General features: G+C 40.2%; 1 protein-coding gene across 2 annotated transcripts in view; it reads right to left on the bottom strand.

The window, feature by feature from the left end:
* Positions 1–4558: 4558 nt before the first annotated feature.
* Positions 4559–25187, bottom strand: part of CYTH4 (cytohesin 4) — a 43129-nt gene continuing 22500 nt past the window's right edge. The window contains exons 5-13 of one of the 2 annotated variants that reach the window (XM_089528107.1): positions 24340–24458; positions 23316–23396; positions 22443–22555; positions 21250–21398; positions 18319–18430; positions 14514–14590; positions 11392–11463; positions 8738–8892; positions 4559–6269 (exon numbers count right to left, since the gene is read on the bottom strand). In XM_089528107.1, the coding sequence (XP_089384233.1) occupies positions 6197–6269; positions 8738–8892; positions 11392–11463; positions 14514–14590; positions 18319–18430; positions 21250–21398; positions 22443–22555; positions 23316–23396; positions 24340–24458 (951 nt within the window). In that variant the 3' untranslated portion in view covers positions 4559–6196. The remainder of the gene's footprint in view (positions 6270–8737; positions 8893–11391; positions 11464–14513; positions 14591–18318; positions 18431–21249; positions 21399–22442; positions 22556–23315; positions 23397–24339; positions 24459–25187) is intronic. The other variant, XM_089528108.1, reaches the window with a different exon arrangement.

The raw sequence follows: 25187 nt of genomic DNA, 5'->3' as shown, positions 1-25187 counted from the left end.
AGGAAAGAACCACAATTGGATTCACTGAGACCTGTTGGTGGATCAACAACATAGGTCAGACAACACTCCTTCCACTCCATTGCTAGCGATTGACGGGTGCCTCAGGAGGCCAGCCTTTTGATCGCTGTTCTTCAAACAGAGGACAATCCTCTGTAAACTACAATACACATAGCTACACTAGAAAGAGGCTTATGGTCATTCAGGTGACCCCTCCCCCCTCAATTGTCATAAATTAAATTAAATAGTGCACAGGGAGGAAGGAAAAAAGTAGAACTGGATGAGGAACTCTGATAGCCACTTCTGGGGAGAAATAAGCAAACAAACAAAGGGCCACAACTGGATTCCTCTGCCCCTCAAATAGATTTTCCCCTCTTTATGCAGCCGCCAGCAAATATATATTGAGCCAGTCATGCGGCCCAAACATTCCGAAGTGTTTTTTGGATTGGAGCCAGGCTGGTAGGAAAGCTGCCGGCATGCTCAACCTTTTCAATACATTTTCCTGATTCATTTCCAGCTGGGTAAAATGTTTTACCTCTCTGATGCTATACTTGAAACCTACAGGGATTTCTGTGTGGAGGGTGTGTGTGATATCGGGTGGGCTTCATTCTCTTGCCAAGACAAGACCCACTACAAGCACTAACCAGTTAAATTAAATACACACACACACACAAGAATCCTCAATGCATTGTCGTCATTAAAGCAGCACAGTGCCGTCACTCAAGAAAAACCTTCGTGTTCCTTCTCCCAGGTCTGCACGTGCCTTGACTCTAAGATCTGTTCACTCTGCCTGTTGGAATTAATTCTGCTGCCCTGTTTCACTGGCCAAAAAAGAAAAGAAAGAAAATGGATTGGGGAGGGGGGGGGGGAGATGAACTGGCTGCTTCAGAAGCATTTGCTGAATGGATTTCCTTGTGGACAGAGCCCCCTTCAGGAGAAGATATGAGAAATCAGAGCTGGAACTGCAGATAAAAAAACAAGGAAGATAAGTAAGGCAAGCCAGGAAATGGAAAAACAAAAGCCACTCTGATGGGGTTAGCAATAGGACTATTAGGTGAGGATCATCCCAGGTGGTGAGATTTCACAACCAAAACCTGGCATCTACTTATAATGTTATAAAAAAAAACAGGTCCTGGTGATGTTGTTAAACATGATGCTTTAACCATCAGCCACAGTTGCACAGAGTATGTCATTCCAATAACAAAACCACAGTCTAACAAATGAAGAAAATAAACTGTAGATAGACACACTTTCAATACAGGACTCTTGCTCTGAATATTCTGCCCATCACCCTTAGGTGAGGCCCTAAGATCTGGAAATCCTACTTGACAAATCAAGAATAACCAAGAAAAGAGAGATACATTGCCAAGATAATCTTTGCTCTCTGGTTCTTTGTTTTCAGGCCACTACTGAATAATGGACATTGTGACCATGACAGTGTGTTACACCATGCTAGAGATTTTGAGAAATACGTGGGATGCACATCTCAATATGGAGAGACCAATTTAATAGGTCCCTATAGATAAGATCTTGCTGCAGAAAAGGTGTACATTTGTACAAGTTATAATGTATGAGAAGGGCAGTGTAAAGTGCATAAAGCCATGCATACATTGGAGAAATGTAGCTGAATGCTCTCTAGTCAATCCAAAACTGCTCACCTTGCAGAAAAAAAAATTGTAGAAAAAAAATGCTTGACTTTTCCAAAGCCAATGTGTACAAAAATATAAATAAATTTCTTGGCAGGGAGAGGAGTTTCACAAGCTATCACAGAAACAGGATACCAGTGCCAGTGGAGAGGGAGAAACTCAACAAGAATGACACTAACAAATACACACACACACACACACACACACACACACACACACTCTCCACATTAATGAAGAAAAGCAATTCAAACTAAAATTCTACATTCAAACAATTGAAACTATGTATCCAAAAGAGGTGGTTGAATTCTACTTGATGTATAAAATATACTAATAAAGCAGCTGGAAAGCCAGACCAATTGCTAATCATAAACTTTTCTCCTGTTTTGCTAGTTTTATAGGCACTGGGAGCACTGCAGCCTGAAGTGTATATACCATTGCTTCTCTGGTGGCATTGTCATGTTTTCAAGATAGTCTTTGTAAGCATGAGGCCTAGAAACCTGCTTCTTTTAGAAATGAAAATAGAGATCCTTATGCCCTCAACTCTGAGTCCACTTCATATTGTACTTTAATAGCAAAATTTTAAACCTTTTTGTTGTAATATTGCATCATGCATACAGTCTTGATCAATATTAGCTATAATTTCTGACCAAAATCTTGCTAGTGTTATAATCCTTTTATCCCATCCTTTGTCAGTTATCCTGAAAGATCAGTTGGTAAAACTCCAATTTTGCCCACAATGGGGAACTAAATCTAAGGAAGGAATAAAGCAGAACACAATTTATATCTTCATCTCTTGCTTGGCTTATTTTTTTTAATGGCCAAGGAAGGCTCCTGAGATGGATTATGACCATGGCATGGTGGAGGAAGGCTGTTAACCTTTGTCCCAGGCTGAATCTAGGTTGCACAGAGCTGCTATTTACAGTGGGAGGAACAAGGGCCTTGTTTAAGCCCATCCAATGGTGGATATGAGATTTCAAATGAAGATCTAAATATAATCTTTTTATCCCCTAGAGTAGATTTTCTGCATCTTTGTGTGACATCAAGTTAATTTAAAAACTGCTAGGTGGTAGCATAAGAAAGTGCCTTATACTGCATTTAACCTAACAGACTTAACATGATCCTGACACCTTCAATGGAGGTCTTATTGGTTGTTCTACAACCAGCTGAATGCTGTTGGGTAACACAATGGAAGAGGACTTTCAGAGTAACTACATTCACCTTCTCAGCACCACTTTTCCCCATGTAGTTTAAGCGACCTGTTGAAAACATATTTGTTCATATAGGTCATAAGTAGGGTTGATAGGTCAAGATCATCATAGGCCCTGAGATTTCAAGGCCAAAGCCTGCAACATGCAAGCCATTTTGATGTCACAAGGAACACACCCTCATGATATTATAAGGATGAATGTTACAAGGGACAGCCCCCAATGATGTCATTCACACGAATAAACATCAGCCACAGTTATACAGAGTTAGCCATCCAGATGGAAATGGCAAGGGTGCATCTACACAGCCTGCTTAATCCAGGGCCAGTCCAGAGCCTTATGCCACTGACTGTTCCCAGATGAACCATGATGTCAACCACATACACTTGGCTGAATCCAATGTGATGCCACATTGTTGTGCACACAATCCAGCTGGGTTGAGACTGCATTGGTCCTGCTGGCCTGTCCCCTTGTCCCTGGTATTGCTGCCACTGCTGCAGCCTCACTGTTAAAGCAGCTCCCTGTGAGAGTCTGGTCAGTGCTTTGCTTCAGCTAAAGTCAAACAGGTTTGTCCTGCCCTGTGATCAACAAGAAAGGAATTGCTCTACTACCTTCTCACTGAACACACAGGCACCCTATTCTAATCTCAGCAGGGAGTTGTTTGGTTGGTGAGGTTGGAATGGTGTATCCTGTTTTGGGGGTTACTCCCTTATGGCCAAAACAGGCCATCCCCTTTTCCTGTGCTCTTGGCATGTGGGCAGTGAGTTGGTCTGAAATGGACCTGATCCAGCTATTCACATGTCAAGAATGCTAAAGAATTTTTCATTTTCTTTGCTTAGTTCAGAGCAGCTGAGTTAAAGCCTCCCCCCCACACACACACAAAAAATGCAATATCTCTCCTGAAGTAGCCATACATTGCAAACACTCCCAGCAGTGGTTTCAAGGTGAGTTTGGTTTTTCCCTCCAGAGTAGACAAGCCCCAAATCTAAGAAGTATACACACACACACACACACCACATTTTTCAATCAGTGTTCTTGAGATTCCTCCTGATAGCCCTGAGGACTAGAGAAGAGGATCCAAGGTCCTGAAATCTGGGAATTCTAGACATCTGTTTGGAAAAAGATTACTACCACTTTGTTCCCCCCCCCCCAATTATTTCATTCTAGTTTATTTTTATTATTATTTCATTTATTATTTAAAATATCTTTTTATAATGTTTTTATTTCTATACAATGCATCTATTCTAATATAAATTGTTTGGATATTTTATCATGTGGTGAACCAATCATCCTAAGAAAACCCTGTGACAGGTTTGCCTTAGGGTTGTCATAAGTTGGAAACAACTCGAAAGCACACAACAAAAATAAATATAAGCACTACGAATGAATAAATAAGTGAATAAATAAATGTAAGATAAAATAAAACATTAAGTTAGCTCATTGGTCTGTCTAGTACTGTATTATCTTTGCCCAGCAACAGCTTCCCAAGACTTCAGACAAAGGCCTGTGCCAGCTTTGTCTAGTGATGCCAGGGAGTGAATTTGAGACATCTGGCAAACAAACCATATAACTCATCAATTTATGTAGCTGAGATATTAAAAGAAGTAAGGCTGGTACTGGAGATGAAGGAATACAGAAATACAGCAGATCCTACAGCCTCTGTTCAGTACTGATAAAACAAAACAAAACAAAACAGAAAGTGTACCAAAATGGGGTTTCCCCCCTATGATTTTATTTAGAAAGAAAAATTGGCATTCCTCCATTGTTTGATGTGGTCCTGGGCAGAAACACTCTTATTCTCTCTCTCTCTCTCTCTCTCTCTCTCTCTCTCTCTCTCTCTTTTTCCATGCACATTCAACATTTTCAATCTACTGACATTTTAACAAACAACAACTTTTTATTTATCATTTAAATATCATTTTTGCTTTACAAAGTGCTTGACACTAGGGATGGGGAAAAGGTAGTTTGGGAATTACTGGTGAGGATTTTCAGTTAAATTGGTAAGGACTTCTGACTCCCCAGAGCCTAACAATATCAACAACTTAACAAGCGTTTTATTTATCTAAATCACATTAAGAATACTGGGGTGGAGAAAGCCAGAAGGATTTATGTGAACTTTTGGGAATGGCATCAGTGACTACTTCTGGGCTGAGCACATGCTCAAAGACAAACTGATCCTTCATTCTATAAAGAAAAAAAAAGTATGTCAATTCTGCAAGCCTGATGTCTCCCATCCCTAGCTTTATTGAGCAGTTATCCTTCTCACAACAGTCCAGTTCATTTTCAAAATAAACAATGAAACAAGTATTCATATATCCATTTTACATGAGAAAGTGGAGTGTGAAAGGGAGTAATGTGTGTGACACCACATTTGTGGCTGAAATAGAATGTGAATGCATGTCTCCCAATGGACCTCAGACTGCAACTCCCAGAATTCTCCAGCCAGCTTGGTCATTTTCTGACAAATTCTATGAGTCCTAGTCCAAAAATTTAATCTAAAGTCTGATCATTCCAGAACCTGGATCTCTGTCTGGTGAACCCATGACTCTTGCAAAGTAAGAATGATGTACACAAGCTATTCTTATGCTTTTCAGTCTCCTCCATCATTGTCTGAGCAGCCAGGTAGAAAAAAATGTAGGAACTGTAGAAATGTAGACTCATTCCCTGCATGGTACTTCCAGAGCCAGATCTTGGCTGGAAGTTTCTGTCCTGTGAGCCAGTGTTATGGTAGTCTTGGCATCATTTCAAGGGTTCAAAGAACTGATGCGCCAAGCTCAGAATGCCAAATATATATAAGTGTTTCCACTGGCAAGTCTGCCATACATTATATTGTTTCACTGCCATTCACCTGGTGGCCTTTGTTCTTCATTTTGATCTTCCAAATGAATTAATTCATTATGTACTACTTAAGTTAGACTACATAGTTATTTCAGATACCCTGGGACAACAGATCAGACAGGATAAGAGTCCATGTATGCAAATCTTTCCTGCTTTAAATGTACAAAAGAGATGGCAATTTTAGGGGAAGATGGCTCCTTTCATGGGTTTTCTAGCCCAGGTCACTAACTGATTTATGAAAGCATCCCATCCATTGCCTTATAGATGGCAAATGTTGCTCGTGACTGGTTAGGGAAATGAGTCATCATTCCTGCACTGGTCTCAGTTTTTTCAGATTCTGGCTCTGGGAGTGGCATTTCGTTATGCTGTCAGTCATTGGAAAGGCGGGAAGTTGGTGGCTGTTAGTTCCTGTTGTTCAAACAGGATGTAGGTGGGTGCTCTGAGTTCTTTTTAGTGACTCCACAATGTCCACTTCCTTGCAGTGCTTCAAAAGACTGTAGCCAAAGTAGCTCATTTTTTGCTGGCAATCTTTTTCTTACGTGCTGCAACCAGATCATAAAAGGGGTCTTGAGTGATGCTGGTTCTAGAAAGAAGAAAAAATGGAAGGAATTTAAGACTTTGGCATCAGCAACATATCACTCACTTTTGCAGGATACAGAGGAAATTTGAAACTTGAAGCTGTAGTAAATCAGATATACAGAGCTCGCTATATGATTGCTACTCCCATGCTTAGAATTAATGTGTGCCACCAACAGAGTGTGTGGAATGCTAATTTTTCAGACAACAACCCCCAGAATCCCTTAGCCAGCACAGCCATTGGCTTATGGATTCTGGGAGTTGTACTCCCCAAAAAAACTCATTTTCCAAAGCCCTCGTTACCAAATGAATACCAGTTGCTAGGGCAAATAATGGGGAACTATTGCCTTCCTGCTTAAGGTGTGGTCTTCATACAGGTGTGCAGAGTGAACATTAGTGCACATTAAGTAGAGTGAACCAACCATGTTAGGTGACAGGTACTGAGGTATAGCTGCAGTCAATGGTATCACTAGGATTGGTGTCACTAAGTGCAGTAATGCATAGTGTTACCCCCAATGACCTCCTCCAATATTACATCATAAAAATCCTTAGTAATATTTTTTATTCTCATATTACTCATAAATTACAATCCCCATATATCAATGAACTAATGACAATAATTGTAACATAAATAATTAGCAAAATTAAAATTATATCTTTAAATTAGAATATCACATGCACGGCCTAAATATATTTTACATGTGCATAGTTTCATGTGGTTAAAGTCACAGTTTGGCAAGATGTGATCCTGTTAAAGAAAATATAAAAAGAATAATTCAAAGAAACCTTGAGGCCTCTCCTTTCTCCTCTCACTGAGTCTCATCCCACTCACACTATCACTTCCACTGAGCTCCAGTATTTTAAAAGGATGCAAGTTATGCAACAAAGCAAATGTTTGGAAGCAATGGTGTCACCCCCCCCTTAAGGTGTCACCTGGTGTGGGTCATACTTTCCATGCTCCCTAGTGATATCCCTGCATGTGGCAGCATTTCCTAAGTCCCCTGGCCATTCCCCTCTCTTGGGGAGGGCTTTTTTCCCTTCCAGTGTGTAAAACCAAGCCTGTCCTGTTTTCCATTAGTCTTCTGGACTAGTAGGACTAGTCTCCTGTCCCCAGGTAAGTCAGAGGGCTCTATCCCATAGCCAACATTGAAGTAAGGTTCAGCTGCTGGTTAAACTGATATGATATGGGAAATGGAAAAGGGAGTCCATCTTATCCTTTGCTTCAAGCAGCAAAATATTTTGGGACAGCCTTGCATAAAAGTCTCTGGTTGTCCACTGTAGCAAGGAGGATACTAGGCCAGTTGGGTTTAGCTGTGCTCCTTGTGTTTTCATAGGAGCCACTTGGTGATCAGCACAAAACTGTCAGGGAGAAGTAACTAGGACAAGAGGAATGTGGCACAGCTGATAAAAAGGAAGGCTCTTTTCCAGATATTCATGTTGGAACTGGGTCACATATATTTACCAATTAACTCATAATATTTTTATTATAATCTAATCTCATCAGTTACTGGGGAGAAAATATTTTGCCAACAACTACAAAATGTGTTGTTCATCTTTGGTACCTATCTGTACCTGCCAGTTTGCATCATCAGTAGCTGCTGACCTGTCACCTCACTGTTTGAAAATAATCCTGAGTCCAAATGCGAATGTTTTGGATTGGTTCACACATGTGAATTCCTCCCTTGGTGACTGCAGCACTGAGTGATGGTGAGCTGGATATGTGGATGAGCAACATAGATCAAACACTGTAGACAGCACTTTCATAGCAGTTCAGACATAATCCTCTGTGGTATAGTCAGTTCACACATACTATGGGTCACTGAGAGTTATCAGGTAATGAATAAATTCAATATTGGTGTGTTTCTTATTTGTATGAGGGGAAAAGAGTCATACATGAAACTTAAACACTAGATACCCATCAATAACAACAAGGGTGGCCGGTTTTTGTGCAGTGGCAATGGTCTGTTGGTGTAAAATGGTATTTTAAAATTTTATAATATGCCTTAGTTTGTTTAAAATTTTATAATGATTTTATACTTTTACAATGATTTTATTTCTTTAAATTTCACTTTTTTCTTTTTAATATAAGTTTTATAATTGAATTCTTAACTAATATTACTTCTATAATTTGATGATTTATTGTGATGTCTGTTGATTGATGTTTAGTTGAGGTTTGATTGGCTGATTGTAATAAATTGACAATCTAAACACTAGACAACCAGTTATGTGTAGTAGTTAGACAGTGAGCCACAAAAAATTCCAGTAACTCTCTCTTTTCCCGACCTACCTCCTAGGGTTGTCATGAGGATATAATGAAGAAGAAGAAAGACATTTACACTATCTTGGATTCATGATGGTAGAAAATAGGGATGAAAATACCATATTTTTGTACTAAAGAATACTGTTATATTCTTTATCTCTGGGCATTTTCCCTCCCTTTTGCCTCCATATGAACTTAATGCCCTTCTCCCTCACCGTATGGCTTCAATCCATTGACCACGTTCTTCTGGTGAGGCTGCAGAAATCTTGTAAGATTGGTGCTTGCCTTCCACCACCTTCCCATCCCCATCAGTCTTGCAGGCTTTGATCTTCTGTCCTTTGCAGTTTGCATTGAAGAGCTCAAAACAGTTCTGAGGGGAGAACATGGAAGGGAATCAAAGACTGAAGATCAGCAAAGCAACATGTTGTGGCAGCTGTCATGTGCATGTGCATATGTATGTTGTGCTTCAGATTAAAAAAGCTCAAGGGAACCCCTTTCTGTATTTTCACAGATAGTACATACAGTATTGATGAAATCCCACATAATCCAACAACAAGAATATTAGATTGAAGGGCTTGGAATGAATTTCCTTTTCTGACAAGGACTATTTGATCCTGGGAAAATTATATCACATCTCATCTCATTCCTCAGCTATGCATTTACTCTCTGTTCCTACATCTCTTTTCAGCCTCTTCTCTGTAAGTGGATAATCTTTTTCTGTGCATGTGCACAAGGACAGCCACATGAAAAAGCAGTAGGACAGATCCAGGTTATTAGTTCACCCTCACAGAATGGCATGGGTAGATGATTGTTGGATGCTAATCAAAAGACCCTGGCTTTTTACCCTGTGAGCTGTGTCTTCACTAGCGATGTATCAGTTAGTTAGTTAGGATGCAAGTGACCAAACAACTTCAGAGTGTGCTCAAGGAGACAAAAGGTATTAATGAGGAAGAACACATGAGTTAGGAGGGACTGCAGCAGTTTATTTTTGCTGAACCTACTGGGAAGGGCAAGATTTTTCTTCTTCCTCGCCTCTCCTCCCTTCTTAATTAATTGAATGCTAACTGCAGCAACTGAAGTAAGCTAAGGACAAAAGGAGAAAGTGAGAGGAGGAGAGAAAAACTGTGACATTTTAAAACCAACTGAAGAAGTACGACAATGGAGGATGCAGAAATAAAGTATGCCTCTTACATATGTTCTGCTAAATCCAGATGTAGTGACAGCACAATCCATGAGCTGTACAGTCTTCAAACCTCACTTTTGTGGTTCTCAGTGGCGGCTTTTGGATTGGTACAGAAATAAAGCAGTTTAACACCACTTTCATGTCCATGGCTCAATGCTATAAAATCCTGGGGTTTGTAGTTTGTTGTAGCACCAGAGCTCTCTGACAAGTACTGTATATAGATAAGGGATTATATTTGGCAGCATCAGTTTCCTAATGAAAGATGTCATGCTGGCCAGCAATCCTTTTGCACTCATGGCTGGCTTCCTTGCTGAAGGGCATTTTGACCCCTATAGCTTTGGCAAGAATCACATACCCCGCTGCATAATTACCAATATGATATGCCATATGATGTTCAGCAAGCTGAATGATTTGGTGTCAATCATTGTAGGAAAAGTTAACTTTTTTGAACTACAGCTCCCAGAAACCCACTGTCATCATGGACCAACATTGCAAAATTCAGTGAAGAATACAGTCTGAACGATAACTGAAGATCTTAGGAAAGCTCTTTTTGGAAGTTGCATTTCCTTATAATATCACTTGTTGTTGTTGTTGTTGCTGTTGTGTGCCTTCAAGTCATTTCCAACATATGGCAGCCCTAAGGTGAACCTATCATGCACCCATTCAGAATGCTGGTTGGGGGACTGTGGGAAGCATAGTCCAAAATACAGTAGCTCAGAACAATATAATTGCTGAGTTCTGACTGCCAAGCTCTCTGAGCAAACTAATTGCTCCCATCTCTTCACTCCTTTGGTCATTTTCACCTGTGGCACATGGCACTGTGTATTATTTGTGCAATCCTGATAGAGGAATTATCTTTCTTCTTTCAAGGGTATTGCTAGTGAAGCTACCAAACAGTCTGCTGGAATGATGAGCTCCATTCTCAGTGAAAGTTATTGGTAAGAATCATTTGTTTGGATCTGACCTCAGTTTCCCTTCCATTGTAACTTTCAGATGAGATTGTCCTGACTGACACTGCTAAAGAGCACTCAAGATCTTGATTAGAGTAGACACCAATAACAAAGTGCTGCTTCTCAAGTGTCTATTTAAAGATAGGTGTATTCCTTGAGCTGATATCCATCTCTGAAGATGCCTACATCCAGAAGTAATTGGTTTTTTTCTGCTTCTTCCATGTGCCTATTTCAATGAACACTGAGATTCCAAAATGGGCTTTTAAGATCCCTGAGTTAACAATCTGTGAGAAAACTCTTTCTCATGTTACCTGTTGCCACATATTAGTAAATTGTGAAGATTTGTTTCTGCTCCTTTCATTTATAAAGGAAGCAGAGTAGTATATGAAGGTTGGGGTGTGTGTGTGTATAATCTTAAGGGAATTCCACATCACTTGAATGGATTCCTAGTTTTCATAAATAACAAAGGAAGTATGCAGTCTAAGGATATGAGCAGCCTTTCCACCTTGGACTGCACAATCCTGTTGGACTGCTGCACTCTCATATCGTCCTATGCAGCTCTCTGCAAAAGATAGATCAGGCTTCTGCAAAAGCAATCTACTCCCTGCCCTTCCTCCACTGGCACCTGGCTACATGAGGATGAAGAGAAAGAATGAATAGTCATGTGTGAGAAATTTGTTTTAATTCATTTTTGATAAGAATTCCCCATATTGCATAGTTTCTGGCAGCCACTTACTGGTTTCTTTGGGTCATTTGCTTCCCGAACAGATAGATTTTCCAGTGGAATAATCCCCAGAGGTTCTTTGTCCTAGAAAATGGTGCAAATCAGTTACTTCCCAGTGCATACATAATCAGTGCATACATACCAGTTTATGGTAGGAATTTCTTTGATTACCCCCACTAAGATTGACAAGAGGTAGAATTAATTCACATCACTTGTTTACATGTCCATTTAGCATCAGGAAAGTAAAACAGTTAACTAGCTATAAAATATCTCTGCACTAGCACCATCAACTGGTTTCTTATGTATTTGAAATGGCAACCAAAATACACTGGAGGATGAAAATGGACAAGGTCAGAGAAGCTCCAGCTTTTGTGCCCTCTGCCTGGTTATAGGAGATATTAGCTATCCCACTATAACCATGGCGTGTTACATACGCGCACAAAGTACGTGCTCTGCGCATACTAGGGTTAGGAAGGGCCGTGCTAAGGTTAGGAAGGGTCGTCCCTTCCTAACGGCCCCCAACCCTAGTATGCGTGGAGCATGTACGAAATGGCGGCGCCCATCCACACGGGGGCTGCCATTTTGACATCACGGATGCATAGCATCCAGACGTTGCACAGTGGAAGTGACGTCATGAGTGTTTGACTAGCACCTTGCAGCGCCACTTCCGGGGTGCAGAAAGAAACGCCATTTTGGTGCTTCTTTTCCGCTGCATCCGGGAACTGTGCGGTTTGGCCGCTGTGGTTCCCGGACACAGCAACAGGCACCGCCGGCAGACTGCCACTTTTAGGCGGTCTGTAACGCGCCCATATTAGGGATGTAGATCTTTATTTGTTTCACTCTTGCATATGGAAATGATACATTTCCAAAGTTTATTCTCCAAAGGGCCAGATTGTAAATTTTTCACATTCCAGGGAGTCTTTTCCCCCCTGAATCTTACATGAAAGGGCATTTTTAAAAATACAGATCTACACTTCCCAAAAAAATCTATTTTTTTTCTTTTTGCTGTTGCCAGTGCTGACAGAAAAAGAGCTCAAACTTTTACATCTTCATGCAAGGCAGGATGAAAAATATTGTGATAGTTGACTTTTTTTCTGTTTCAAGACACCCTTCCTCACCAAAAACAAGCATATTTTCTTGTATGCTTTATATCTCTAGATTAAAGAGCCTTTGACTCTGCCCCTGAGCAGTAAATGGCACTATAGTTAGGTAAATCCTCAGCTATTTTTTCCTCCCATGTGAGGTTGAATAATTACAGAGGTTTTTTCCTCACTGTAGAAAAAAAACAAATATTGTTCCACAGTATTCTGTCCATATTCAAATGTCCCAAAGTACAGTATTGTGGAAGAATTATTCTGTGAAGAAAAAACCATGATTTCGAGGTGTACAAAACAGTGTTTTCTGTACAAGAAACCCATTTTCTGCACAGAAAACAGTATTTTGAGCAAAAGGTTACACATTTTTTTTCCTGCAGAATAATTCCTCCACAAAATTTCAGGATGTTCAAATACTGGAAGAAAGCTGCACAGAATTCTCACTGGTTTCTTATTTTTCCTGACAGTTTCCTAACTGTTGGAAAACCTGTTTCTTGACCTTGGAATGAATAATTACAGTCAGCCTTCCCTATCAATGGATTTTTTAAATGCATAGATTCAGGAATAAACTCTTATAGAACATGGCCACATAGCCTGAAAAACCCACAAAAAACTATCAAGCATCCACTGTTTGGAAATGTTTTTAAAATATATAAATTCCCAAAACCAAACCTTGATTTTTCAATTTCATACAAGGTATATCATCTTACTGTTCTATTGTATTTAATGGGACTTGACTGTGCACAGATTTTAATACCTGTGCAGGTGGTAGTGGTCCTGGAACCAAACCCCAGTGGATACCAAGAGCCCACTATACAAATATTCTTTCCATCCCTAGATGGCACAGTGGGGAGGGTAGATAGGCATCCCCTCTGTGTCAGACCTCTTCATCTGACTTGAACATAGCCTCCCCTTGGATCTCCCCCCCCCCCCCCCGCACAACAAAATCCCCAGAACTATGTAACTGTACATATAGACCTGAGATTGAATATTATGATTCTATTAGAGCGTTTGAGGAAGTGGATTGTAATGCAGAAAGTTCGTACAAAAATAAAAATATTAATCTTAAAATTGTTACAAGACTCCCCTTCCCCTCTTTGGCTGCTGCCACACTGCAGAATTAATGTAGTTTGATGCTGGTTTAACTTTCATCACTCCAGCCTGTGGAATCATGGGGTTTGTATTTTGTTGTAGCACCAGAGCTTCTCTGATAGAGAGTGCTAAATATCTCACAAAACTACAAAACCCAGAATTCCATAGCATTCAGCTATGACAGTTAAAGTGGTGTCAAACTGCATTAATCCTGCAGTGTAGAAGAAGCTTGTGATAACAGACAGACAGACAGACAGACTCAGGATTCTAAAGGGCATCATCTTTTCATTATATCAGAAGTTATGGGTATGCCTGCAGGACATTAGGCCAAGGAGGAATACTGTTTTGGTAGAGAGGGACATGGAAATAAGGAGCTGGTAGTGATGATGCTGAATGCTGATAGATTACTACCAGAATTTATAATGCCTCTCCTCCCACATTAAGGTATAGATCCAAAATATGCAAATTCCAAAAGTAGTATAAGGAATTGCAAACATTTTTTTCATAATCTTCTCCTGTATATTTTGAGGACTATAGATCTTACTACTCAGCTGCAGTTTCCATGGCTTCCCATGTGCCTAGCCTCACATGGATATCACTGGTCAAATTCATGTCGGATTTCTCCAGCATCCCTACTTCCAATCTTCCAGATTCCTCCAATGATTTTGGAATGCAGCAGTAATTCAGCCATACTCCCTGCTGTCTAAGGCAGGTTCAGTTTAACTCAATTTCTCAAAATTCTTTCCATCCCTAGATGGTGCAATGGAGAGGGTAGACAGGCATTACTCATGTGTCAGTCTTCCTCATAGCACTCAAAATTTCATCTAGGAGCCTGGTTCAGCTCCTCTAGTCTGCTTGGGTTTTAATGCTAGCTGTGAAGTAGAACATGGCATTCATTTAAAAAAAATCTTTGGGACCAAGTTTGTTTCAGTGGGGTGCAGATCTTACCGTGGTATATTCAAAATAGTAGAGGCAGTTATCTGTGAGAATAAACCAACGGCGTTTCCAGGTCTTCACTCTGCCTCCTAGAACAAAAAGAATCAAAATATCCACATGTATCAACAAATATATCAAGTACACCTAAAGAATAATGGAGGCGGATGCAACATTCACTGTATTTGCATTTTAATGTGGATTTGATCAATTCACACTTCCCATAATACCCTGCATACCCAGATGCAAGTAGCAGATGTAAATCTATAAATTTCTGAGATGACAGGTCCATTTACAAAATAATCCCCAAAAGTTCAACAGCATGCTGAAATTGGAAAAAAAAATGTATGTTGGGAAATAGAGCCAGTGTGGCCTAGTGGTTTAAGTGTTGGACTAGGATACTGGGAGAGCAGGGTTCAAATTCCTGCCCAGCCATAAAAGCTCACTCAGTGGCATTGGGCAAGTCACACCCACTCAACCTTAGAGGAAAGCAAGGGCAACCCCCTCTCAACAAATTCTGCCAAGAAAATCCTGTGATAGGTTCCCCTGAGGGTTGCCACAAGTCCAAAATGACTTGAAGGCATGCAATAGCAACACAACAACAATGTGGGGAAGTGCGTATATTCAAAAAGCACACAGATACATGCTTGATCAATACATGCAGAGCTGTGTTGATTCAGGGGGAAATAACAAGGACAAAATATTTGTGATAGTAGGAAAAACAGATCACAATCCCTGTGGAAAAAAGGAAGAATGAGATCCACAATGAAATCTATCTGGATAGAATCACTCATCCCACCCAATGTCGGTTTGATCATCAAACTATGAGCCTGTACAGACAGGCCAAAATAAAGCTGCTTTGGGTCACTTTGGAGGTATGCTATTTAAGGTGCAGTACAGAGCGCCTAAAAACGGCACCCTGCTGGCGCCTGTTTTCTCTCCGCAGGGAAGCCGCAGTTGCCAAACTGTGCAGCTTCCCTGCAGAGTAACAAGTGTGCCACTAGTGCACTCGTTATGCAAGCACTGCATGGCGCCATGCAGATGCCGCACAGCGCTTGCGTAACAATGGCGGCGCACATGTGTATAGGGTGCTGACATTTTGACGCCCTCATCACATGCTAGGGTTGATGGGCGTCTGGAAGTGCCGTACCAAGGCAACCCTAGCACATGAAAAGGGCCTTAAAGGGCCATCTGTACCGGCCCAATATGACACACACATCTTAAGAGGCCAAAAGCCGCACCAAAGCCACATTCCAGTCCTAAGGACTGGAGTGCAGCTTTGGTGTGGCTTCTGGCCTCTTAAGATGCACGTGTCATTTAAACAGCATACCTCCAAAGTGACCTGAAGTGGCTTTATTTTGGCCTGTCTGTACAGGCCCATTGTTTGTCAAAACTTAAAGATTAATGACTGGAACCAGAGTTTTGAAATAATTAGTTAGATTTAACAGATTATATTCTAATTAGTTGTTCCTGCTCCCAACGATGTTTAACAAGTTTTCACTATTACTCACTATTATAATCATTAGCCTGGTAACAGTTTGTTATATTTAACTTGTTATTTGCCATTTCATATCCCGCTTCTGGCCATCAGGTTTAACTAACAGCACATATCATTCCAGTAGTGAAATAAATGAAAGGTTTGGCTTCATTATTCACTGCAAGGAAGCAGTGGTTGGAAAAGGAGGAGGAAGAGGGAGGAGAGGGAGTTCTGTGCTAACTTGTTGTGTATTTCTTCGAAACCTAAGGCATGAATTCTTCTGTTAGGGCCAATTAGCATAGACACATTAAATCAATGGAACTTGCATACCAATTGTATTGCCAAATTACCACTGATCCAATGGTAACTGGGATCAACAATAGGATTTAAGCCTACCACTTTAATTCAGAGGTTCTTAATCTGTAATCATAGGGGTCTGTGGATGGACTTCAGGAGCTTATGATCTTTATTTTTAATTTCTTTCTATCTTTTTTCTTGTTACTATGAAAATTGCATCGTTCTGGGACTGGCCTCCACAGTGTTCATCAGATTCTCAAAGGGGTCCATGACCCAAAAAAGCTGAAAAACTACTTCTTTAATTCATTCATTTAGGCCTGTTACAGACAGCCAAAATAAAGCTGCTTCAAGTCACAGTGGAGGTATGGTGTTTCAATGATGCATGCATCCTAAGAGTCCAGAAGTCGCACCAAAGCCATGCTCCAGCCCTAAGGACTGGAGCGTGGCTTTGGTGTGGCTTCTGGACTCTTAGGACGCATGCATCAGTGAAACACCATACCTCCACTGTGACTCGAAGCAGCTTTATTTTGGCTGTCTGTAACAGGCCTTAGTCATGATTAATGCAACAAACTAAATTTTGGTCTTCAGAATGTTAACAACAACAAATTGAAGTTTCCCCTTCCAACTCTCAATGTTAACAAATTAATTTTTAAACCTAGCACTTTAAGCTCTGATTAGAACTCATTTCAAAAGCACTCAAGAGCAAGATGGGAAAGTAATGACCTTGTTTCCTGGGTTAGAAACAACAGCTTAATACTCAAGCTCAAAATGGTATATGGTTAATTTCATGGCAAATTTGATAGGACGAAGTACTTTGTCTAGTAAGTAAGATGCCCTAAAATAAGAGTGTGTTTTAATCCAGTCATTATAATAGATATTATTATTATTATTATTATTATTATTATTATTATTATTATTATTTGCAAGACATTCTCATTTAGTTGAAAGTTTTCAAAAGCTGTATGTGTGTGCATATGTGGGGAAATCATACATCTCTATGCATCCCTATGCCCTGTTGTTCAATGGGATTTCCCACATGCACATGCTATGGACTCAGCAGAAATAATTGGCTATATGAAGTGTGTGGGGGAGGGGAGGGGCATTTTACAAAATTCAGTTCAATCTAGATTCAATTCAAGGTACCAGTTCAGTTCAAAATGTCATTTTCTCTTTGACTATACGAGTCAATTGCTCAAGTCTATGTCACACATTTTAAGCTGAATCACTGTTACTGCACCTCAATTGTCTGATCATGAGACTGATGGTTATCATTCATTCCCTGCTCAGGAACGATTGTTATTGAGAAATCTTGGGTTACTATTGTTCAGTCTTCATATTCCAGGGTTTGGAAAAGAAACATAAGGAGAAGCAGAAACAGAGGCAGTAGCAGAAAGAGTCATTGGTCCAAAACACACTGCAGAAATAATCCAGTTTGAGACTGCTTTAATTGCCCTGGCTCAATGCTAAGGAGTTCTGGGAATTGCAGTTTTGTGAGATATGTCTCTGTCAGAGAGCCCTGGTGCCACAGCAAACTACAGTTCCCAGGATTCCCTACCACTGAGCCAGGACAGTTAAAGCAGTCTCAAACTGGATAATTTCTGCAGCATGTTTGGGAGCATTGTCTTGTATAAGCTAACACACTTAGAGATCATACACCTCGGTTCTTTAATCATTGCTTGACAGTGTCATTTTGTAAAGATTTCCCTAAGCAATCTTCTCTCTGTCTCTCCCCCACCCAGTCCAAAAATACAAGGGACTAGGTCATCTGAGGACAGAGAAGTATTTACTGCTCTTCATTCTAGCCAAAGGCAGCACTGGGCATTCAATCTAGCCAAAGGCAGGCTATGTACAAAACCAGGAACCTTTAGGGAATACATCACAGAGCTGAACACCAGGGGTCACTATCACCCCATCACAGAACAGAAGGTGGGCTGCTGCAGTCCTAAATTAATTTGGAGATTTTCCTAGTTTCCTTGAGAGAGAAGGTTGATATAGGGTGGAGGGTAGTAGCCTAGCAAGATACTCAGCAAAATACAAATATATTACCTAGCTTCAGAAGCCAGCCTTCCCGACTCGGGTTGAAGAAAGTGTGGGTGAGATCATTTCCATCATCTTCTGGGATGGAGAATGGTTCATTCTTGATGCTATCAAATAGACTCTGACCCAGGAAAAAAGACGGGGCGGGGCGGGGGGGGGGGGGAGAAAAGGATAATCCTGAAAGGTGCCAGCACATATCTCATCACGGGAACACAGGAAGCTGCCTTATACTACACTAATCCATTTTGCTCTGTCAGCATTGCCAACTGACAATTACAGTTCTTCAAGTTTCAAGGTCTTGGGAGAGAGTAACTGCTTATTTCCTCTGATAATGCTTTTCCTTTGGGTTTTTTAAAAAACAAAATAGCACAATTTTTCTATGTAAAAAGAAAAAGGGAAATTTATATGTAAGAAGAAATGGGCAATTAAACAAGCACCCCTGCTCTCCAAAAATCACACAGGTAATAAGGGACAATTAATGGAAAATATTCAAAGGGCAATTGGAAGTCTAGAATCAGTTATTCTTTGTTCAGCAGAAAATAATTTTTAAAAACTGAACTTTCAAACAGGAAGGTTTTAATTCAAGGTATAGGAATTCTGAATCTCCTAACTGGTGCTTTGTCAGCTTGGACAGGCTGGAACTACAATGGATTTTCTTAAAAACAACAACATTAGACTGAATTCAGACCTGAAAAATAACAATGGGTCAACACAAAAAACACAGTTTCTCAATGCCATCATTGGGTTTTCTTTAGAAAGTGAGTGGACAAAAGCTGGTTCTTCCAGAGAAAAAAGTCTAACGTAGATGCATTTACAATTTCAGCATCATCCACAGTATCTCTCCTAATGGCTTTCTGTCCTGCCATGAACCCATTTCCTCCTCCCATTCATTTTTCTTTTCTCCCCATTACAGCAAAGCTGATTTTTGATCTCCAAGTAAATTGTGTAAAACCAAGAACATATGCAAATCTCTTTTAGTTTTCATAATTCATTCTACAACCAGTATGAGGGCTTGCTTTTATTAATTAGTGCTTGAACCAACCAAAAGTCTTCTTGAAATGCTGGAAGAATTGAAAGCACATCAGACTCACTGATAAGGGCTTTTTCTGATTTCTTATCCAGTAAAAGTAATGACACTGGGGCTACTGGAATATGAGGTCACATGTTTTGTAATGCTCCTGCAACTTCCTTTGAATCGCAGCTGCAAAGAAGTCCATCTTTTCAAACAAAGGGCAATTCACTGGTTTCTGTCCAAAATTATAGAGACACCTGAAGTGACTTGAGAGATTTTTTTTATTACTGATGTAGAATTCGAAAGTAGTTTTAAAATTCTTTCTGGAAATGCTTGTGATTGTGTGAATCAGATGAGCCATAACCTCTCCCTGAAGCAAGAATCTGTTTAGGAATATTGATATTTTAGAATTTTGAATGTTCTGGGAGCCCATCAAACTTTGTGATGCCTTTTGGAAAGTTTCCATGTGAATAAGCAATTGTAGAAGGCTAGGGGAGTGCATTTCCCTACACTAGCCTCCCAGGAAACCTTGGAGGGATGCAACTTCCACCACTAATCCTGCCAAAAATGACAAAAAGAAATTCGCTCCCAAATGCCTTCTAGGGGACATGTGGATATTTTTACTGTGTTAAGCATTTTTGGCCATTTTAGGCCCAAGAGAGGACTTTTTAAATATAACAACAAAAGGAAGTGACCTCCTTTCACTTCTTGCTCTCACTTCCAGTTTCCAAAAAGTTATTTCCCCACCCTGAATCATCTCATAGAGCCTAACATAGTGAAAATGGCCTTCACATGCCATAAAGACCATTCTGAATTTAAAAACAACAACCAGAATCTTATTGGGATCTGATGTCTTCATAATTCAGCTTAACTCTGCATGAATTAGAACTAGACAGTTTTATATCATCCATATCCAGTAGAGGGCTGCTATTACAGTGCGCCCGCGCCATACGCGGGCGCGCCATACGCGGACTTGAGCGTATGCGCTCAAGCCGCGGTGCGCGTGCGGGGCGGAAGGGATGGCATGTCCCATTCAATTGAATGGGCGCATGCACCTGTTGCGCCCGACGCACGCCTGCACCACCGCGCCGCCGCGCACGAGCCCCATTGTTACCAATGGGGCTCGAGCATAGGCGGAATTCGCCTTACGCGGAGGGATCCGGAACAGATCCCCCACGTAAGGCGAGGATGCACTGTACATTACAGCCGGCTTGCCCTATATCTGGGCTTCCCATACACGGACTTGAGGTCATGTGGACAGGAAGCCCCATTTAAATGAATGGCATGTGTGCCCGTGATTCACGTGCAGTGCTGCACATGGGAGTACACCCCATTCATCTAAATGGGGCTGGAGCATGCATGGAATTTGCTTTATGCGCATGGGGGTTCAGGACAGATCCCCTGTGTAAAACAAGGGTCCACTGTACTATGTAGCAGAGCTGGCAAAGTGATTGATAAACAATGGGACTAATGCACAATGGGACGTGCATTAGTCCCAATCCACACTGCATCAGTCCTGGTATGCATCAAATACCAATATGAATCTATCACTCTTGTCAGCATCATGTTATGCAATTTCAAAATTTAATAAAGGGGTTTCTTGGTGCCTCTGCTATATAGCTAGGTATGCAAAAAGTTACATAACATGAAAGGTCATACAGGATTCCAGTGAGAGTTTTTGCAAATAATAATAATAATAATAATAATAATAATTCTTCGGGGTTCCAGGAGTAAAAAAACAGATGTAGGGGACACATATGACACATATGTTCAATGAGTCACATATTCTGCAACCTGGTTTACAGCTTTCTTTTCCTTCATTTTACAAAATCAAACAAATCTGTTTAGCTAGGGAGTTCCATACTGATACACCTTTACTTTATTTTGGGATGAGAAATATAAAGAGAAAAAGCAAGTAACTATCCTACCCTCAGGAGGTGTTCGGGAATGTCTCCTCCATTATTGATGCCTCTGTTCATGGACACAAACCTCTCAAAGGGGGGCTTCTCTTTGACATTGGGATTGTGTAGACTGGTGTTCAACATTATGATTGAGAAAGAGAGAATATAGCAGGTATCTGTCAAATAGGAGAGAAGGAAATGAGTAAGTGTCTGGTTTCTAGGAAGAACTATTAGGCAGAATGGTTCTAATGTTAAGGAAGACCAAATCAACATTTTGTTCCTCGAGGTCTTCTAGAGCCCTCATATCTTGGTGGATCAAGGAGACAATTTTTTCCAATCTTTAACGGTGCCCAGAAAGTTCAGTTGAGTCCCAGGTAATTGTGGGGGAAATGGACAGGATACTACTTTCCCGCTCCGATTACAACTGGAAATTGATTTAATTTCAAGGGCAATTTTGAAAAAAAGATTGTAGCTGCCAGGAATTGATTGCAGCTTTAAATAGTAACTAAGGATGTATCTACAATGTAGAAATGATGAAGTTTGACACCACTTTAATGGCCATGGCTCCATCCTACAGAACCCTGGGTTTTGTAGTTTTGTGAAGCACCAGCTCTCTTTGGCACAACTACAAATTGTACAACTACAAATCTCAGGATTCCATAGGATGGAGTTACGGCACCTAAAGTGGCATTATTTCTACAGTGTAGATTCACCCAAAGGGGCTGATGGCAAGGGTAGCTCAGGTAAATGGGAGCTCTGCTAATACTGGACTTTAGTTTGGCAACAGGAGAGCTCTTGTTCATCATGGAGCAAGTGCAAGAAGAACAACAGTAGATTCCCCACTGGCGCTGGTGAACCCACCAGCCACCCTTGGGCAATGGTAGATATAATCAGTGTTTTTCCATGATTTTTGGGACCCTAATAGCAGTGCAAGAATTCACCCTTCTGAAACAAAATACTTGAGATGAGATGCATTTAACCTTTGGCATTCACACTTCATAGAATTTTGTGATGCTGTTCTCATCAAAACTGAGTTCAAAAATGCATACTGTATATTCACCTTAATGTCTCCATAAGTTGGAAATGATTTGAAGGCACACAACACACACAACACACATATTAGGAAAAAGTGCACACCAAAATGTGCATATCTATGACAAAAAATATACAGTGCATAGTATCCCAAATAAATGTTTCCCTACACCCTCTCCAGCAGCTACCTGTTGACTGGAATACACCAGGATTGCACTGGCAATACCAGCTGGCAAAGGCCTCCATCATACGGTCAATCTTTTGTGCTTCACCAGGCAAACGGAAACTCCACAGGAACTGCCTGTGAAATGAAGCCAAACCACAACATCAGATTCATCCAAACCCCATAAGCCTTTCTCCTTGAATGGGAGAGTCGTCACTCTTCACAAAAAGTAGAAAAATGTACTGTTCCTAGAAATCTTTATTCTTTAAAACACACAGCTGGTGACTAATGAACCACATGATCCCCAATTCCCGAGAAATAGAATAGAATAGAATCCGTCATAATAAGAAGTGGAAGCTCTTAGGCCCAGTTAAGAAATAATCAGGATCCTACATGGAGTCATTTTGTGCAGTTTGATTGATCTCCATGTAGAGAGCTGTGCACTTTTTGAAAGAATGGGACTTTCCCGTTCTTTGCAAAGTATGGGAGAAGTCTGGATCAGGTGTGAGATGCCATGATCGGGTACAGAATGCCTCCAACCTGGGCCCAGAGGCATGCAATAAAATCCATCTTTAAAAGTTTTCATCCTGTGCTGAGGTCAGGACAGAAGGATGGAAAAGGATAGTGTGATAATCTCCCTTGACTCAATATACTTAGTGACTAAATTGCATAATAAGGCACAGTAAACAAAATTTGTTCTCACATTCACATGAACACACAGAAAAATAGCAATGAGGTCATAATAGGTGCATCTACATGTTGATACTCTACTATCTGGCTCAGCCAAACCTAGACAGAATTTCTATGCAAAGAGAGATGTGGAGGGCCAAGAGGCAACTGACCTCCAGTTTATAGTGTTGGCTACTGTTTTTTGTGGCTTGTTTTAGAACTTGCTTACCTTAGTGCTTGCACAAGGTTGAGATTAGCAAATTGGTGGCATTCTACAAAGGCCTGCAGAATCTGTAGGTTCATTGGATCTCTGGTAAAATGGACAGTTAGAGGGTAAAAAAGAAGAAGATCTTTACACTTATTCTAAACTAAGAGTGGGTAAATCTGTACATCTGTTTTTTTTAAATATATTTTTTATTGAAACAAATAATTATACCTGTTCAATATCCTATACAAATGTTGAACAATTATATAAATAAAATAAAATTCAAAATATAGCATTTCTGCTTAAATGAAAGTTTCAGCCATATCTCTTAATTCCTCCATAGTCTAATTGATACTTTTTGGTACCAGCGAATTGGTACAAACTAACCAAAATTTGGATAAACACATACTAATGAAATAAACAATATTTTTAATATATATGACCAAGATCTTTCTCCCTTAACTTAATCCTCTTCTCTAGTCATACTCTATTTCTTTAATGCAATTATACTATCTTTCTTTTCAGACTGAAGTATCTTACTTTCTAACCATATTTTGACTTCAGATTGCCTTCAATCATATATAATCTATAAACTTCTTCAATCTATATACAGTAGATATATAGTTTATTTTTCCACATCTTTTTCCAATATTTTACAACAGGTTCCCAGTCTTCTTCTAATTTAGTCCTCAGTTACAGCTTTTTCTGTGCAGAAAATATTTTTGCATAGTATTTTTGTGTGCTTAAGACTGCTCTTGCCTGCTCAGAGAAACTCTATTTTCTGTGTAAAACAACTACATACAAATTTTGCACAGAATAAATCCTAAACTTACAAAGATTCTAATCCATCCATGATTCTTCTTGTCAGGATTTTTCAACACTTGAAATAATTTTAAACCTTTCCCCACATATTCCATTCCTCCTGTTAAAATATAAATTAAACCAATTTCTTCCCCATCCTCAACCCAATTCCTACACTTTCCCATTGCCTGAAAACCAGAATCAGACAGAGATACATTTACTGAGTGAAAGAAGCCAGTCTACTTACCTTTGTCCCAGGTAATCTCCAATGGCTGTTTTATTCAGCCCTTCTCCTTTGTAAAGAAATTTGGCAATTTCTTGCACATTTGAAGACAGCACCTTGTGCTCAGTTAAATACTGAATACCCTGTTTGAGAAAAGTTGAGTCACATCACGAGTGATCCTGAAGTAAGGTACTGATTTCATGGTGGCGGGGGAACAGTAACAGAGAGTTTGCCCATGCTCACACAGTGTGACTATTTAAAGATAACTCCTGATGCTATGGCTTGACCTTTCATGGATTACAATGCATGTAATGCACTCAAAATAAAGAGTTCCCATATCTTGGATCAAACATGATCAGAATGGAGACTGCAGTCAAGAAATCAGAAGACGATTAGGAATGGGAAGGGCAGCTATGAAAGAACTAGAAAAGGTCATGAAGAGTAAAGATATACAACAGAGCATTAGGTAGAATTGTACAGTCCATTATATTCTCCATCACTATGTACAGATGTGAGAGTGAAGAAAATGGATAAGAAGAAAATGAATTCATTTGAGATGTGGTGCTAGAGAAGAGTGCTGAGGATACTGTAGACAGGCAAAAAGACAAACAAATAGATCCTCAAACTGATCAAGACTTAAATCTCCCTGGAAGCCAAGATGTTCAAATTGAGTACGTTGGCCACATGACTCGTTAGAAAAGACAATGATGCTAGGAAAGGTGGATGGATGAAGAAAGAGAGAAAGACCATATACTATATGAATACACTCAATTAGGGAGGTCACAGGTCTGGATTTACAAGACCTAAGCAGAGCAGTGAATGATTGGGGGGGGGGGGCTTGGAGATGTCTCATCCACAGGGTCACCATGAAA

The sequence above is a fragment of the Sceloporus occidentalis genome, unplaced genomic scaffold (assembly GCF_023333645.1).
Source record: "Sceloporus occidentalis isolate IW3139 unplaced genomic scaffold, rSceOcc1.0.p SCAF_5, whole genome shotgun sequence".
Classification (NCBI taxonomy): domain Eukaryota; kingdom Metazoa; phylum Chordata; class Lepidosauria; order Squamata; family Phrynosomatidae; genus Sceloporus; species Sceloporus occidentalis.
Note: the sequence above shows the minus strand (reverse complement) of the source record. Positions and strands in the feature narration are given on the sequence as shown.